The 17,862-nt window shown below is 42.4% G+C and overlaps 2 protein-coding genes across 2 annotated transcripts; one reads left to right on the top strand and one right to left on the bottom strand.

Annotated features, from left to right (window-relative positions):
- Nucleotides 1-98: 98 nt before the first annotated feature.
- LOC113135082 (medium-chain acyl-CoA ligase ACSF2, mitochondrial-like) lies at nucleotides 99-16,121 on the top strand. Its single transcript, XM_026314721.2, has 16 exons — nucleotides 99-501; nucleotides 1,542-1,737; nucleotides 3,029-3,157; nucleotides 3,462-3,515; nucleotides 3,608-3,726; nucleotides 4,040-4,202; nucleotides 6,334-6,429; nucleotides 6,522-6,673; nucleotides 6,840-6,928; nucleotides 7,086-7,162; nucleotides 14,107-14,214; nucleotides 14,357-14,508; nucleotides 14,663-14,804; nucleotides 15,053-15,163; nucleotides 15,280-15,348; nucleotides 15,757-16,121. The coding sequence occupies exons 1-16, from the start codon at nucleotides 386-388 to the stop codon at nucleotides 15,817-15,819; spliced, it is 1,836 nt and encodes a 611-aa protein (XP_026170506.1). The 5' UTR covers nucleotides 99-385; the 3' UTR covers nucleotides 15,820-16,121.
- Nucleotides 7,716-12,975, bottom strand: chad (chondroadherin). Its single transcript, XM_026314722.2, has 4 exons — nucleotides 11,789-12,975; nucleotides 9,508-9,671; nucleotides 9,141-9,298; nucleotides 7,716-8,464 (listed from the first exon to the last, which is right to left on the bottom strand). Exons 1-3 carry the CDS (start codon nucleotides 12,572-12,574, stop codon nucleotides 9,157-9,159), a joined length of 1,092 nt encoding a protein of 363 aa, XP_026170507.1. The 5' UTR covers nucleotides 12,575-12,975; the 3' UTR covers nucleotides 7,716-8,464; nucleotides 9,141-9,156.
- Nucleotides 16,122-17,862: the final 1,741 nt, after the last annotated feature.

Genomic DNA, 17,862 nt, shown 5'->3' with positions numbered 1-17,862 from the left:
GCAGTTAGTTTATAACAAAGCATCATGTTTGATACCGTCTTTAAATGTTTTGTATGTAGCACTTATTCAGAAAAGTAATTACAGCTGTCAGGTAAATAGTAGAATCTGCAAAACACAGTATTTGGAATTGTAGCAAAAGTAAGAACCTCAAATTTTCTCTTAATCGTGGTACATTATTCATTTACTTAGTGACTTTACCCCACTGGAGCAGTTGATCAAAGAAACAGTAGAGCACCTCCTCCTCAGACAGGAATAGTTTCCTCTTTTTCATGTTCAGCCTGTTTTGTCATGAGGGTGCACAGCAGAGCTGACCTGAGGAATCCTGTCTTGAGCCCAACACAGCTCTGTGCAGGCCGAGGAGTGCGGTGAGCTTCAGCTGCAAACAATGATCTCCAAGATTACGCTTTGCTCCCAGTTTCTTCAAAAAGGTTGTGTTTTTTCCACAGCTTTAAAAGTTTTGAGACCATGGACTCATTATCCTGTAGTTCCTGCAGCAAGTCGGTGAGTAATGCAAAGTAATTTAAAGATAATGTTCAGTCAGGTTTACTATTACCGTCTATTAAAAACAGAATGTAGAACTTTTTGTTTGTTCCCTATTGGGTCACACAACAAAAATGTGTTTTTAAGTTTGACTGACAGGACTTAAGCTGGTTTTAGTTTTGCAGAGCTATTTGCATTATTCTGTATTGTCATGCTTTTGCATTTCTGCATGCAAACATAGTTCTGGTATTTGAGCCAATCAATCCAAATTCCTCCTGTCAATGGTGGAAGGAAGGGGAGGAGACTAAAGAAACATATTGTACTTATACTGTACTGCTTTTATTTGACTACTTAATGTGTTTACAAAAAATGACGGTCTGGTTGGGGTAAAGGTCACATTTCTTTTGTTTTTCCACCATAGACCTTTGCCCTCTAAGCTTCCCAAGGAGAGAGGGGGTGGTTAGTCTGATTATAAAGTAGACAAACAAGCATCAAGTGCTGCTTATACACAGTTGCAGCTTCCATTTAAAATGTAATATTTTTGCACTGCAGTTATTTTTATACCTGAAGTTAATTTTAAATGCAGGATTTTAATTGTATATTTCTCATTCCTGTGTCACTGCTTTCACTTAAGTAGCAGAAGTAGGTCTAAAGTAATTTCTTTTTTTTCTTTTGGCATTTTGCCTTTACTTGACACTTGATATCTGAACTACACAGGAAATGTGAGAAGAGACAAGGGGGGAGGGGGTGCAATCTACTGTATAACTTAAAAGCACAAGACTGGAAAAGCTGGAAACTTTGTGGTACCTTTACATGGACAACACATGGTGGAATGAAAAAAATACACATTTTAATTTTTTCAACCCAAAGTAGCAGTACCGTATATTCTTCATTGGGCCTAGTTTCCCAGACACAGTTTGTTTCTATGCTGAAGTTCTTGCCTGTTCTAACTTCCTGTCCATGCACATGCTTTCTCTTTTGTTAAACTAGTTAACAAAGAGTCATGTCACCATAAACTCAGTGAAGTGACCAGTGTGTAACATCTCAATGTTTCCCTGCAGTGGCATCCATGTGGACTCTCCACCCATCATCCCAACTCTCACTACCAGCTATGTTCACGGCACCTCGTCTACATCTTTGCTCCACGCAACATTAGGAGAGTGTCTGCTGAGGACGGTGGAGCGCTGGCCTGACCGAGAGGCCGTGGTCTTTGTCCAAGATGGAGTCCGCAAGACCTTTGCACAGTTCCAGCAGGAGGTGAGTCTGTATATAATATGAACATCCATCAGTGCACCTGAGATAAAGGTAAACACACAAGAGGAGGAGTTTATTTTAAAAGGGTTGAAGAACATTTTTATGTTACATGATTTTTTTTTTTTTTTTTTTAGCTTCTTCACTAAAATGTGTGATATCTGGAAAAGGGTTAGCTCAAGGTTTGACCTCAGACCTACATCTGACAAACAGCCATAAAAGATATGGGCAGGCCAGACAGTGAACACCAGCACAACCTCCACATGCAAATTTAAGTTACTGTGCTCATCAAAAATAAAAGAAAACACAATACTGAACTCTTACAGTTTTAAATATTCAAAATACATTTACTAGTATTACATAGAATGGAGGTCTCTATTTTATTTAGAAGCATAAAATGGAAATACAGAGCATGTATACCTGTATGGTTAGTTACCTACATGCTCAGTCTTGTTTCGACTGTCAACCTTAACACTGTTTCATTATATATTTGCTGTGATAATGCAAACTGACTCAGAGAACAAAGTACAGTCCCCAGATGGGAGGTGTCTTATGTAAGACGTCCTAAATCGGTCCTTTTTGCTTCTTCTTGCTTTATGATTAGCCTTTCAAGTCAATTGTTTTCCCGCTTGGCTTTGCAGAAATTTATCTTTTGGTGTTTTTCTTTCTACATTGTCCTGTGCTGTCACTGCCAAACTTGGCTGCTACTGGAAGAGTTTGACCTCATTACAGAGGAATAGTTCAATATGATTGTTTCCCTTAATAACTGAAAAAGTTTAAGGTGTTGTTGATATTATCTTGTTCTATTCTGTTATTTATTATTTTTACTGTTTTATTAAGCAGTATTTCTCAACCTCTGTACTGAATGTATTGAGTATTCTGTTAGACTTTGCTGTGAGCAAGCAGGTTTAGATAACAGTCTGGTAGGATTAAAAGTGCAACTGACCTAGTGCACCCAAAATAATGTCTGTCACATGTTGGTAATCTCCATTACAACCTTTCTAAGTTTAAAAGAAATTGTCAGGTAACATTTCGTTAACCAGCTTCTTGGAGTTACTGTCTCCAGAGCTTACACAAAACCAAAAGAGTTTCATTGTTCTGCATTGAACTGCATCAAACAGAGCGACACGTCAGTGATGGATGAGGATTTGTCAATGTTAGGCTGACCAGTATTACTGTAGTCTAAAGTATGTGGGGAATAACAGGTTTCTGTTGTTAAAAAATGCCCAGAATGTTTGCACAGACTCATCTTTAACTCCATCAGACAGATGTGTTAAACCTGTTTGTGTGTCTGTAGGTGGACCAGGCTGCAGCTGGACTGCTGGCACTTGGACTGAAGAAGGGAGACAGACTTGGCATGTGGGGACCCAACATTTATGAATGGATCCTGTTCCAGTTTGCCACAGCCAAAGCGGGCGTTATATTGGTGAGTCAAAGCTCCACAATGCAACAGTGGGAATCAGTGTCAGAGTCTGGGTTTGATGAGGAGGGATGATGGATAATGGGGCCATGTTTGCACATCCCTAAAGGAATGACTTCATAAAACATTGAAGAATAAACAAACAAAGATTGGAAATACAAACAGTGTTGCTCGTACCAAGTGTCCATCTCATAAACATGATATTGAAGATAACATGAATAGGGAATATTGTCTTTGCTTTGGTTCTGCCAAAGTGAGTCGAACTTTAGTTTCTTCTTATAATGAGCATCTTTGTGTTACCCTCCAACAGGTGTCTGTGAACCCAGCGTACCAGGTGAAGGAGGTGGAGTTGGCATTGAGGAAGGTGGGTGACTCGTACCTGTAGTGGTTTTACTCTTGTGCCACCCGGAGACTGTGTCATGTTGGAAAGTGAACTCTCTGCTCCTCTTCCAACAGGTGGGATGTAAAGCTGTAGTGTGTCCCACACAGTTTAGGACTCAGAAGTACTGTGACATGCTGAGACAGATTTGTCCAGAGATCGAGTCTTCCAGTCCAGGACACATCAAAAGCACCAGGTACAGCTGCTGGTCTTTTCTCTTCTGAAACTGTGGAGGGTTAAATAGAACTGGAGGGTGCAGCACAGCTAACACGCTACAATAGCCTTCTCTGTTTTGGACCTGTGGGTTCTCCATTGTAGCACCCTGGAGAAGTTTGATCTCCTGACCTCAGTATGTGAAATATTCTTCTTACTGCCCCATATATGTAAACTAAGATGAATGTTTGTCAGGAAATAATAGTAAACTGAATAGTAACAGATTTTACAGACAGACAGAAGCTAGTATTATCATCTTAAAAATCATGACCCACAGTCTTTTTGTTTTCTGCCAGACTCCCAGATCTGCGCTCTGTGATTGTTCTGGACAGTCGACAACCAGGAATGTTCCATTTTGAGGATGTGATGCAGGCGGGAAGCAGCCAGTTTGTGCAGCAGCTTCAGGATCTGCAGAAGAAGCTTTTGTTTGACGACCCAATAAACATCCAGTTTACTTCGGTAAATGTTCATTCCTGCAGACCTTAAGGAATCTCAGAGCTTTGTTGGAGTCTGAACCATGTTTGTCATTCGACTCCATTAACTTGAGGGGGTGGGATGTACTGGAAGATCTGTTTTTTTAATTATCTGCCTACTGGATTATAGACCCAGACATTTTATGAGATTGAACAAACAAATATTCAACCCTACAAACATAAGGGGGAAAAAAAGCCTGTACACTGACGGTATTAGCTTTTCTTTAATATTCTCCACACTATATCATCCTTTGTATATTTAGGTTGCAAATTCTTTTAGTTTTTGTACATCCTAATGTCAAAAGCAGCTAAATGCACATACATGCAGCAGCATATTCAAGATCAGTCATGTTTTATTTTATGGGCATGGACTGATTATGAGAAAATGGGCTCCTGTCCAGAGACTGGGAAAATGCCACGCATACAGTGGGTACGGAAAGTATTCAGACCCCTTTAAATTTTTCACTCTTTGTGTCATTGCAGCCATTTGCCAAAATCCAAAAAGTTCATTTTATTTCTCATTAATGTACACTCAGCACCCCATCTTGACAGAAAAAAACAGAAATGTAGAAATTTTGGCAAATTTATTAAAAAAGAAAAACTGAAATATCACATGGTCATAAGTATTCAGACCCTGTGCTCAGTATTGAGTAGAAGCACCCTTTTGAGCTAGTACAGCCATGAGTCTTCTTGGGAATGATGCAACAAGTTTTTCACACCTGGATTTGGGGATCCTCTGCCCTTCTTCCTTGCAGATCCTCTCCAGTTCTGTCAGGTTGGATGGTGAACGTTGGTGAACAGCCATTTTCAGGTCTCTCCAGAGATGCTCAATTGGGTTTAGGTCAGGGCTCTGGCTGGGCCAGTCAAGAACGGTCACAGAGTTGTTCCGAAGCCACTCCTTTGTTATTTTAGCTGTGTGCTCAGGGTCATTGTCCTGTTGAAAGGTGAACCTTCGGCCCAGTCTGAGGTCCTGAGCACTCTGGAAGAGGTTTTCTTCCAGGATATCTCTGTACTTGGCCACATTCATCTTTCCTTCAGTTGCAACCAGTCGTCCTGTCCCTGCAGCTGAAAAACACCCCCACAACATGATGCTCCCACCACCATGTTTCACTGTAGGGATTGTATTGGGCAGGTGATGAGCAGTGCCAGGTTTTCTCCACACATACCGCTTAGAATTAACGCCAAAAAGTTCAATCTTGGTCTCATCAGACCAGAGCATCTTATTTCTCATAGTCTGGGAGTCCTTCATGTGTTTTTTGGCAAACTCTATGCGGGCTTTCATGTGTCTTGCACTGAGGAGAGGCTTCCATCGGGCCCCTCTGCCATAAAGCCCCGACTGGTGGAGGGCTGCAGTGATAGTTGACTTTGTGGAACTTTCTCCCATCTCCCTACTGCATCTCTGGAGCTCAGCCACAGTGATCTTTGGGTTCTTCTTTACCTCTCTCACCGAGGCTCTTCTCCCACGATTGCTCAGTTTGGCTGGACGGCCAGGTCTAGTAAGAGTTCTGGTCGTCCCAAACTTTTTCCATTTGAGGATTATGGAGGCCACTGTGCTCTTAGGAACCTTGAGTGCTGCAGAAATTCTTTTGTAACCTTGGCCAGATCTGTGCCTTGCCACAATTCTGTCTCTGAGCTCCTTGGGCGGTTCCTTCGACCTCATGATTCTCATTTGCTCTGACATGCACTGTGAGCTGTAAGGTCTTATATAGACAGGTGTGTGCCTTTCCTAATCAAGTCCAATCAGTTTAATTAAACACAGCTGGACTCCAATGAAGGAGCAGAACCATCTCAAGGAGGATCAGAAGAAATGGACAGCATGTGAGTTAAATATGAGTGTCACTGCAAAGGGTCTGAATACTTATGACCATGTGATATTTCAGTTTTACTTTTTTAATAAATTTGCCAAAATTTCTACATTTCTGTTTTTTTCTGTCAAGATGGGGTGCTGAGTGTACATTAATGAGAAATAAAATGAACTTTTCTGATTTTGGCAAATGGCTGCAATGACACAAAGAGTGAAAAATTTAAAGGGGTCTGAATACTTTCCGTACCCACTGTATATCCCATGCATATATCAAACCATATACAAGCAAATTATTTCTAATATATGTTCCCAGGGCACAACTGGGTCTCCAAAGGGCGCCACCTTGTCTCATCACAACATCGTCAACAACGCCTACTTTATTGGCAAAAGAGTGGGATACACTTGGAGGGTGAGTCTACACAGAAGTCATGATCAATGAGATCAAACCAGAAAAGAAATCCTCCATTTTGACCCTCGTCTGTCCTGACTTTGTCCCTGTAGCCTCACACCCGTATCTGTGTGCCTGTTCCTCTGTACCACTGCTTTGGCTCTGTGGGGGGTGGGGTGTGTATGGGCGTGCATGGCACCTCCCTGATCTTTCCCTCCGCTGGGTACGATGGAAAGGCAAACTTAGCAGCTCTGGAGAGTGAAAGGTAAGTCACAGCTCCACAGTCATCTGAATGATTGTGATACATGATAGTCATTTTTACTTTGTCGTTGTTTTGAGTCCAGCAGTTTGGACATTTGTTGCAGATTTTTTCCAGTTTCTAAAGTTGTCAGTGAAGATGCACTCTGCTCAGTTTGTCCCTTTTCCCTCAGGTGCACCTTCATCTACGGCACCCCCACCATGTACATTGATATGGTTAACCAGCCTGACTTGGCTAAATACGACTTATCAGTGGAGGCAGGTGAGGAGAAATCTGATGTTCTGCTTTTATTGACAACAACATCATCCACGTTAGTTTTTGTCTTTCTCTTTGTTCTTCAGACAAACCATTGACCATTTTAATGACTAAATGTTAGTTTGACAGGTTACATGCTCTGCTGTTTGTTTTTGCACTGCAGGCATCATGGCTGGTTCCCCTTGTCCTCCAGAGGTCGTGAAGGATGTCATTTCTTTAATGGGCATCAAGGGAATAATAGTGAGTCAGTCTTCCTTCTAACTAACTTTAATATTAGACTTTATAACATTAGACTGGTAAGATAATTAAAGAATCAGATTTATCCCATCAGATAAACTGATTTTACTTTACAAAATGAGTCACTTATGCAGTTCAGCTTTCACACACTAGGGGGAGACAAAACATTAGATATCCATTAGATTTTAAAGCGCATGATGAGACACTTGTACACAGATTCACTAAGCATCTTGTTTAAAATAGCATTTAAGACAAAGAGAGAACTTAAATTTCAAAAATGTTTATTGTATGTGAGCACATGTTTCTGTGCCCAACCGTCAAGGAAATGTTAATATATTGAATATACATTAGATAAACATGAAGTCAACACTCAGTTGGAGTGCAAGAGATGGTTTGCTTTTTTGTACAATTTAAGTTTTTAAACTGAAATGTATGTTATAAAGATGTTAATCTTTTATACATCGTCTTAAACTCGCATTTCTATACAGTCAATGTGACATAAATCCAGTTTTATAGATTTGGTATCCAAGCACAGATACACAAATACAGTCTGGAAATCATATGGTTTGGTCTATCTGTTGAGAAAGAGTGTGGTATTCAATTGGGGTTTCATAACTACAGAAGCATGCACAGTTGTACAGTAGTAGAGCAGAGTGATGCTTCTTTTACCTTATAGACAGTGTTTGGTTAACTACACTCATTAGAGGGAAAGCTGGCATTGTTAGCTGTCATAAAGGAGAGCAGTGCTGCAGCATTAGCAACAAAACACACAAAAAACAGAGAAATGCATTTGATTAGCTTGATTTACTTTGGATTGGCTCAGACATATTGAACAGAAGTGATTTTCTTCTATTCTGTTGCCCTCTAGTGGCCAAAAACATCTGTTAATGCAGCTTTAAATTTATCCGGTGTTAGTTTACATTTTAATGCTCAAATATATTGAAATATATCCTCAGGGAAAACATTTTTTCCTTATGCTGACTGAGGCATTGAATGCACCAGGAAAAGACAAAAAAACAATAATCCTTGCAGCCCTTGTTTATTGAAATGTATCGTCTATGTTGGTGGTTACCTGCGTGATGTTCACTTCCACTTCATACTAGAAACTTTGTTTGCTATAAATGAGTAGAAATTAAATTATAATATGATTCTAGTTCATAAAGTTCAGATTGCATGTGTGTCTATGTGTTTACACTGGTGACAACATTGAGCAGATGAATAGATGGACAGTCCTAAAGTAGATGAGAAGGAATTAGCGTTGTATGTTGTGGCCGGTCACCTGGACAGGCCCCTCCTCAGCATCTCCTGTGGAAAAGGAACAAAATTAGCAGCCAAATCAAACAGTCTGCCCTCCAATCAGAGACCCCATGACCTGGATTCACTGCACTGGACTCCGGGACCAACATGGAAAACAGGGACAGAGGGCAGGACAGAGTTCTGCAGTCAGGAAGAGAGAAATGAAAGACAAAATCATGCAAAGACAGCTCTGGGCCAATCCAAAACCACCTGGAACTGAATCCAGGCATATTGTACAGGATTCCAGCTAAAACCACTACACCAGATCATCCCATGAGGGATGTGATTGTGGACATCAAGAGGAGCCACAGTGAGGCCTCAGGTATTTACAAAGGCAGTGATCACTAAGGATGTCACTTAAACATTAGACATAATGATCATTTAACTTTATTTTGAGGTTGTGTGTCTCCAGATCCTAGTTACTGCAGAAGGGAAGCTCAATACCCAAACATGAAGCTACAGTCAGGTAGCAGTCAGTCAGCACAGAGATAGGAAAGCATGCCTCTGTCCAACAGTTAAGAAAATCTGTCCACTTGCTTGTTTGAACTGTAGACTCTTAAGAAGACACAACTGCCATAGTTATAGTCATTTTTGTTTTGATCAGATCAAGACAGTTTGAGAGAGAAAAAAATATCTGGTCCTAGTTTTCTCTCTTCTTGTTATGTCTTGGTTTGTTGGCAGGTACCTGTACAGCTGCGTGTTTAGTGACGGGTGCCCTTTCTGGTCCTCTTTGCCTTGCCTTTGCAGCCAGTGATTGGGGTGCTGTCTCTGACTTGCTTGCCTTTTTGTGCGGATGGAGAAGCACACACTGCATCTGGGCGATTGCGGGTAGAGTCCATCCACCTGTGGGTAGAAACCAAATGATAAGGAGCAGGAGCAGTGTTTGTCTTTACTGATTGTGTCAGAGGCGTGGAAGGCTTATACAAATAAAGAGACAAGGTTCTTATGCCCTAAAGGTGATATTTTGTCTGAGTGCCACTGTGCTTGGTGGTGAGGCCTCTGTTTGGCTTGGTGGTGTTAGCATCTAGTGCCAGGACTTAGGTGAGTCTTACCTGCGCAGTGGAGCTAGCTGACATGTGCAGCTCCATGGGTTATTGGATAGAGTGAGGTTAGTGATGGTGCCAAATTCTAGACTTCTTGGGAGAGACTTTAGCTTGTTGTTGTCCAGGTGCAGTGTCTTGACTGCTGTCACACCAATAAACGCACCATCAGAGAACTGGGAAAAGGCAGAGAAATGCAGGTGTTGTTTTATTTCATTTTATGCCATTAAATTCACCAATCAATGCGAAACTTCCTGAAACTGCGCTCTCGTTCTTGTGTCAAAGGGCAGGCAGATGCAGAGCAAGGTAATCTCACCAGTGCTTCTCTGGCATGAAAGCCTCCTCTCATCCTTCCCTCTTCACTAGAATGTATGTAAACACTGACAGTCACTGCCCGTCTTTAGAGCTTCTACTTCATATGCGTCTGTGAGAGTGCTAAAAGCTTCAGAGAGGTGCTAGATGGACGGATCCACATCGTGTCAAGGTGCGTCTCCTCCAGGAGGAAGAGGAGGGCAGATGACAGAGGAGCTGAGCTTTGAAGGGTCGTTTTATGAGAGTCTGAGATCAGGCCGTTTTGGAAATTTCCACCGTAGAGCAACAAGTACTTGAGTTGGTCTGGTATTTTGAAGCAGTGGAAGATGGATGACTTCCAGCATGGCTGAGGTGTTTTCACTCTTCCTGTCGTCTTGGGCTGCTCCTCTGCCAAGAAGGCTCGCAAAGGCCTCAATTGTCCCTTCAACTGGGGTGATGGCAAGCTAAAAATACTCCTCTTCATGCACCAGGACACACCCTGCCTCTGTTTACCTGTCTCCTAACCCCTCCTGACCTGTTTACAAGACCCTCCCAGCCCAAGTAGAAAATAACATTTGTGTAATAATTAGACTCGGACATGCTTGGCCATCTTCCAGTAAACAAAAACACTCTAAAAATATCTGTAATTGGCTGGAAAGTGACTTAAACTCACCTCCGTGTCCTGGACCCAGTGTCCCCTGCTGTTTCCATCTGGCTCTCTATCAGCACGAGAAGCTTGTTATTTTACAGTTTTCCCCGTTGGGATACCTCCATACTGTGCCACATGTACCCTCAAATACTGGATTAACTTCAAGTATGCAGCAAATGTGCTGTCAGGAATGTCTGAAAAGCAGCGTGGTATAACATAGAACTCATACTGTATAGATTCATACTGAAGCTGTGTAGATCTGGATGCATCACAAAAGGCAGTGAAAACATCTGCGTCATGGCTGAAATCTGAACCATCCACCATTAGGATCAAAAGCCTAACATTTAGTGTTCGCCAAGGACTAATCAGTCATGTAAAACAAAACCTGGAGAGTTATAATGCACTGAAGCTGATGTGTTTTGTTCTTTCAGTAATTTCAGAACATATTCTCTCACTAAGCACTCTATGCTGTGAAATCCACACTCATTGCCTTTCTCTGGCACTTTTTTCTGCAGAACAAATAGTCCCAGTGGCAGAGACTGCCAACCTTCGTGTTTTGTGACCCAATGGAATAAAGCAAGGTCTACTAATAACCCCTCAGCACTGGTTACCTTAGCAGGCTGTAAACAGCCTGTGTTTAATCAACACAGGGGCAGGGTGAGACAGGAAGAAACTGTAGTTAAGAGTAACAGATTCCAAGACTCTTCAGACAATCAGATCACAAACAAGATTTTTTTTCTGTTTAAACATGGTGCTCGTTTTGACCCGTAGCACACATGCATTTAAAGAATGCTAAGATAATTGAACAGGTTTGCATTAGCAGCATATATCAGGACTGAAACTGCACTGAAAGGATTCATGAAGCAGAGGCATTCAGACATATATCGTGCATGAAATCAGAAAAATGCCTGTTGGTGTCTGCGAGTGGGTGTTGACCACTGGCAACCCTGCACATGTAAATATGCTGATGAAACATAGTCAACACAGTTTAGCCTGACCAAAACAAATAAACAAACATTAAGATGAGTGTATAAAGACCTTTTCATCGCAGAAATCTCTACATCAACGCTGAGGAATTAAATTCATTTTCTTCTGTTGTGCATTGCTGGACATCTGATTTTAAAAACCTTTCTGACACGTCCTCTGCTGAACTCAACTTGGCCCTACATTGGAGAAGTACCACAGCATATTGAGAGGCTTTAGTCAGTAGAAGCACTTCATCTATCTTGCCTTGCAGTTATGTTTTACAGCCAGTTAAAAGATCCCTTTCAGAAATTCGAATGACATGTTAGGCATTAGACATTTGGCTTGGGCTGAATTTGTCTAGTGAACATCCAGTAAAACCAGACTGACCTTCTCCAGACCCATGTTGTCCAGGTGGAGTTTCTCCATGTAGCGTCCAAAGCTCTGGAAGGCGTTGTCGGGGATGGTCCTCATGGGGTTCGTCCCCAGCGTGAGTTCCTCCACCACACGCAGTTTGCTCATTGCCGCGCTGGGATAGGTGGACATCTTGTTCCTGTCCAGGTGAAGGACAGCAAGGTTCTCCACATCATCCAGAGAGCCCGGCTGCAGGGTGGTCAGCCCATTCCCGCTTATGTGCAGCCAGCGCAAGTCCTTGGCTCCTGCAAAGGTCCCGGACCGCAGCTCTCGCAACTTGTTGTCATTGAGCTGCAGAATAAAGAGGTTGATCATGGGGGAGAAGATGCCTTTAGACAGGTCACTGATCTGGTTTCCGTCTAGGTAGAGGTAGGTGAGCTCGGTGAGATCCTCGAAGGCGCCGGGCTTGATGCTGTTGATCTCATTGTTGGACAGGTAGAGGTAGATGAGCTTCTTCAGCCCCTTAAATGCCTGAGCTCCAATCTCTCGGAGGTGACAGTGCTGCATGTGCAGCGAGATGAGTCCTTTGCTCTCACTGAAGGCTCCGGTGGGTATGCTGCCCAGGTTGTTCCTTTGGAGATTCAGCAAACGAGTGCTTTCTGACACCCGAGGGATCTTCTTTAGCCCAACGTCATCACAGATGACGTGCTGAAGGTCACCGTGGCAGTGGCACAGACTCGGGCACTGGCTCGGGGCACCCTGCACCGCGGGGCCAAGGACTAGGAGGCAGGTCCCCAGCAACAACCAACTCACACAACGCATCCTGTAAGACTCCTGAATAACACTTTGTCCGATGCCTCCGTTAGATTTTCCTCCCGCCTTAGCGGAACAAGGACGAGCAGAGAAACTGGCAAACAGCCTGTGAGAGACGCAGAGCAGAACTCTAGAAAGGAAAGAGGCTAAAGTGAAGTGTGTGTTTGTGTGTGTGAAAGGAGAAGGAGTGAAAAGGTGAGTGAGCAAAGGTGGGCAGTGCAGAGAGACATTCACTGAGAGGAGGATGGCCAGTCAACAGAACACCCCATTTATAACATTTACTTGAGGGGAAAAAAATAAGGAGAGCTTGCCAGAGTGTTGGAGTGAGAGGTTTGCAAGTGGAAGTCAAGTGTCTGTGAGAATTTAACCCTGAATGTGCAGGAAAACACCACCAGCTCACTCATTCCCTGTGCCGGAGGCTTAATTTTTTTAAATATAAAAGCAGAGTAACTTCCAGGCGAAGTTTACTGTGGCATGAGATCAGGTTTGATCTGTGCCTAGACACCTCCATTGTCTTTCTCTCTGCTGTGGCAGGCGAAGGAGCCTCTCCTGTGCAGCTGTTTTCTAACCAATGATAGTCTCCAGATGTTTGAGATGTTGTTTCATGTCATTATAACGGCAAATGATACTTCCATCATCCACATAATTAAAGTTTTAGATATCACTGTACATTCCTGTGTGCGCACTGTTTTGTGCTCTAGTGGGTTTTTTTCCCAGTGAAACCTGTGAATTGTTATGATGATTGTGTCTGTCAGGTCTCAGCTGCAAAAGATGGACTCTCTCTCTCTGTTGCTGGCGAGATGCATGAGAAAAGAAAGATCTGAGAAAATAGCTGTGCTTTGGTGTTTCATGCACCTGCTTTTAATTTTAAGGAAGATTAAGAAAAGGTGAAAGGATCTTGTTGACTGGTTCTGGTCATAGGATGGTTTGGCTTCAGACGGGTGCATTTTAAGATGGGTGGACCCACCCAGGATAAATGGAATCTAGAGTTTACTTAACAAATCTAGCATTTTATTGGGAATATCGTCTCCTCCCTGATTTTCCATGTGGACGTCCACACCAGGACAAAAATGTCCTGAGATTTCTGTCTGTCTGAGAGACTAGACTTCCTGCCTGATTTAATTTGCACCTGTGAGCACTGAATGGCATATTATTATTATTTTATGACCTTGTCTCTTGTTGGATGTAAATCCAGAATTAGTACCTCCAGCTGCCAGACAAATATAATGGAGTAAAAATATGATTTCTAAAATTTCTTCTGCAATATAGTTCATGAGTTCGTGTAAAAATTGTCCCCCAGAAGTATTTTAAAATCTTTTCTCAAACAGAACTGCCAAGTATTTGCTGCTTTCAGCTTCACTAATGTGAGGATTTGCTGTTTTATCTCATAAATCAAATTCCTCTTGGGTTGTGAGGCTCCAGTGGTAATGGCTCTGAGACAGTGAAGAAAGGAGACAAGGTCATTTTACTTTGAAAATTAAAATGTTCCCTAACCCTGCACTAGCCTGGTTTTCAACCTCTGATTTCTGTTTTATTGACAGATTGCCTACGGCACCACAGAGAACAGCCCTGTGACGTTCTGCTCCTCCCCAACCGACAACTTGGAGAGGAAGTCTGAGACGGTCGGATACATAGGGGATCACTTAGAGGTACCTCTGCACACTGTTTGTCATATATATATATATATATATATATATACATACATACCTCAGCAGCAGGTACAGTAAATTAAACTGGATTATCTGAATTTTAATTGCTGAATAAATAAGAATATAACTGGACTCTCCACAGGCTAAAATAGTGAACCCTACAACCGGAGAGGTGCTACCACTGGGAATGATGGGGGAGATTATGATCAGAGGATACTGTGTGATGTTGGAGTACTGGGGCGATGAAGCCAAGACACAGGAGGCCATCAGTAAAGACGGCTGGTACAAAACTGGGTGAGTGCAAGCTGCCAGAATAACACTGCAGTCTAATTAGATGTAAGAAAACATATGTGTTTTAAAACATAAACATCTAAACAACCACAGGGAAACCTAAAAAATACTGATGTGTTTACTGCTCTGTGGTTTTCCTGATACGTTTAATGTCCAGAGACATCGGCAGAATGGATGCATACAGCTACTGTCGAATCGAAGGCCGGATTAAAGACATGATCATCAGAGGAGGAGAAAACATTTACCCAGCTGAGATTGAACAGTTCCTGCACACACACCCCAAAGTGAAGGAGGCTCAGGTGAGATGGACAGCAAAGCCTTGGACTGCTGCTCATAGTCATTTTCTATAGATACAGTTCAGGTCTCATCCATGTATTAAATCATGAAGCTCCACATTTGGCAGGATGAGGTTCTAGTTCATTGTTTTGTGTCAGAAACAATAATTATAATATGTATATATAAATGTAATGTGTTCAGCTACAGCACATTTATGCCTCTATGGTCTCACTGTTTCTGCAGAGCCTCATATTCTCTCTCTGTTGACCAGGTGGTTGGAGTTGAGGATGCTCGTATGGGGGAAGAGGTCTGTGCCTGTATCAAACTGGTAGAGGGACAGGACTGCATGGCTGAGGAAATCAAAGATTACTGCAAGGGACAGGTGAGGCCCAGTTCTCTGGTTCAATATTTTATACTCAGCTGGAATTAGATTTTATCTTTAGTGAGAACATTTGGACGACTGTGCTCAGTGTTGTCTCTTCCTTCTTCTTTTTTCAGATCGCTCGCTTTAAGATTCCTCGCTACATACTTTTTGTAACCAGCTACCCGCTCACTGTTACTGGAAAGGTGAGTTCCTAAACTGGAACTTCTCAGCTGAGCTGTTTTCTCTAATGGGGGGATGTTTAAAGTAACTTATTGTAGATGTGCTGTGTCTAAACAAACCTGCTGCGAGTGCAGGGAGCTATTAGTTTGTTTGGACACACTGTCTCTAGGCAGGTAAACCCAGGTGGGTGAGAAACCTCATCCCAAAGCAGCAGATCAGTTGAAACCACAATACTGGCGGTCACTCTTAACCAAGCGTTTCTAGCTGCAAGGACTTTCTAGAAGATGCAGATTCCACATGTCAAAGGTGTTAGAAGGGCAACCAGAATTACAGCTCACTGCTAGTACAGTTACTTTAAAGAAATCAAGTAGAATGAAGCTTTAATGTCCTCAAAGCACATTGTTACCTTTTTTGGGGATTTTCCTTGTTAGATCCAGAAGATCCACCTGCGAGCGGAGGCTGAGAAGCAGCTCGGACTGAAGAAAGGAAAATGAGAGACTCGTGCACAGACAGAATTGGATCACAGTTCATTGTGTAACCCCAAGTCAAAAGAAAAAGGTTGTTTCCATCCTCCTGTAACGTGTGTTAAAGGGATATTTGGGATGAGTCTTAACATTCACATTTTTTTCTGTCAACAAATCACCTGATAAGATCCAAATCAACAATGAGCTGATCCAACTAACAAACATTGTATGTGTACACACAGGCACAGGCTGACCTTTGTCACAATGACCACACTGTGTAGATTGTCAGAGTAGGAGACTTTGTTTAAAAATTAAACTGAGGTGCATTTAAAGATGTGGATTTATGTGGATTAATTTCTAAAGTGTTTAGATACAAAATAATCTGGTGTTGATTCTGATCTTTGTGTTGGATTTGTTGACCATTAGAAAACAAAAACAATAGCATGAGCTTAATCATTTATCAGACTGTTTATTTTCCTAATCAGCATGAAAACCACTGGCAGGTAAAGTGAAAAAACACTGGTTCACCTTTTGGGGAGTGGGATGTATCAGTTCTTTCATATCAAGTGTTGGAAGCAGGAAAACTGGACAAGCAGAAGAATCTGAGCAACCCAAACTGGGACAGCTGGACCACTAGGTCAGAGCAGAGCTGTTCCCAGTAGGATGACTGGTGCACCGGCAACAGGGTCATGGGAGCCCACAGAGGAGCTCCTGTAGCACCTGAGTGCTGGCTGTACTAGGTTATCAGAACACAGTGTGTGGGGCTGTGTAGCTGAGGACCGGTCAGAGTGCTTATGCTGACCCCTGCCCACTGATGAATGCACCTACAATGGGAGCATGAGCATCAGAACTGGGCCATGGAGCAATGAGATAAATCCCAATCTCCTTTACCTCATGTGGACAGCCGTGTGCACGTGTGTTGTTTACCTCCAGAAGAATTGGCACCTGAAAGGAAGAAGTATAAGTTCACCTTGACCTTGACATCCTCACTCCCCACAGAGAGAAGCAGTGCAGTAGATTCACTAAGATACTTGTTTGTGCAAATTGGACCTGTTCAGTCATTTGGATGATTCATGGAGATGAACCATGAAAGGTGATTACATCCCAGTGAAATAAAGCCTTGCATAGTGTTGTTTAAGAACTATTGATCAGAAAATAACCTAAACAACTAGTTTCTGGCCTTACTGTTACTGTTCATGTCTTTCCTCTGCTTATCTTGGTTCTTCACTTTGATTTCACTTCTCTCTCTAGCAGCCAGGCTCAGCTATATCAGCAACATTGTATGTTTGTTTGGTTAATGAAATACAAACAGGTGACAAAGCAAAAACCAACATCACATGTTAAGATGTCGTGCTGATTGTGCCGTTCCTCCAGAACAGCTGTGCCTCTGCAATGATTCTCTGAACTCGACTGGAGACCAGGGTTCCTTCTGAAACATATTCCCACGTTTGGTGTTTTGATAGTGGTGGAGAGGAATGTCCTAACATGCTGATCCAAAATCTGCAGGTTGAGCTGGGTTGAGAAGATGATGGTGAATGCAAAGACCACAGAATGTGATTCACATCATTTTTATAGTCGTCAGACTCGGTGCATGGGCCATGGTCATCCTGGAAGACACTAATGGATAAAGGTATCACTCACAACAACTGTGTGTTGATTTGCAGTGACTCCTGTTAAAACTGACCTATAGCAAATCAAAGCATCATATTGTTTCTGCATAGCTCAGTCAGGTAAAACAACATTTGGCTCTGAGTTGGTGCAGCAGAAGTAGAAAGTACAGTAGCTAGAAAGTACAGTAGCAATCTAGATTGTCTGATATGAGGTTTACAGAAGAAACTTCCTGTTAAGTGACATTTTTAGAGATGCAGGAAACATCTTGTGATCACTGTGTGTACTTATTTATAGGTTTCCCCTGTAGGACAAGATGTAATCTTAGGAATTTAAAGCAGAGTAAGGTGTGTCTGTGTGTAACGGCATGAGAGTCAGATATTATCAGTTGAAGCTTCAGTTCATGTTCTCCTCGCAGCGCCACCAGCAGGATCCGGCTGCTTCATTAAAACCTGTTGCAAACTC

The sequence above is a fragment of the Mastacembelus armatus genome, chromosome 19 (genome assembly GCF_900324485.2).
Source record: "Mastacembelus armatus chromosome 19, fMasArm1.2, whole genome shotgun sequence".
Classification (NCBI taxonomy): Eukaryota; Metazoa; Chordata; class Actinopteri; order Synbranchiformes; family Mastacembelidae; genus Mastacembelus; species Mastacembelus armatus.
This window is presented reverse-complemented; position numbering and strand designations above follow the sequence as displayed.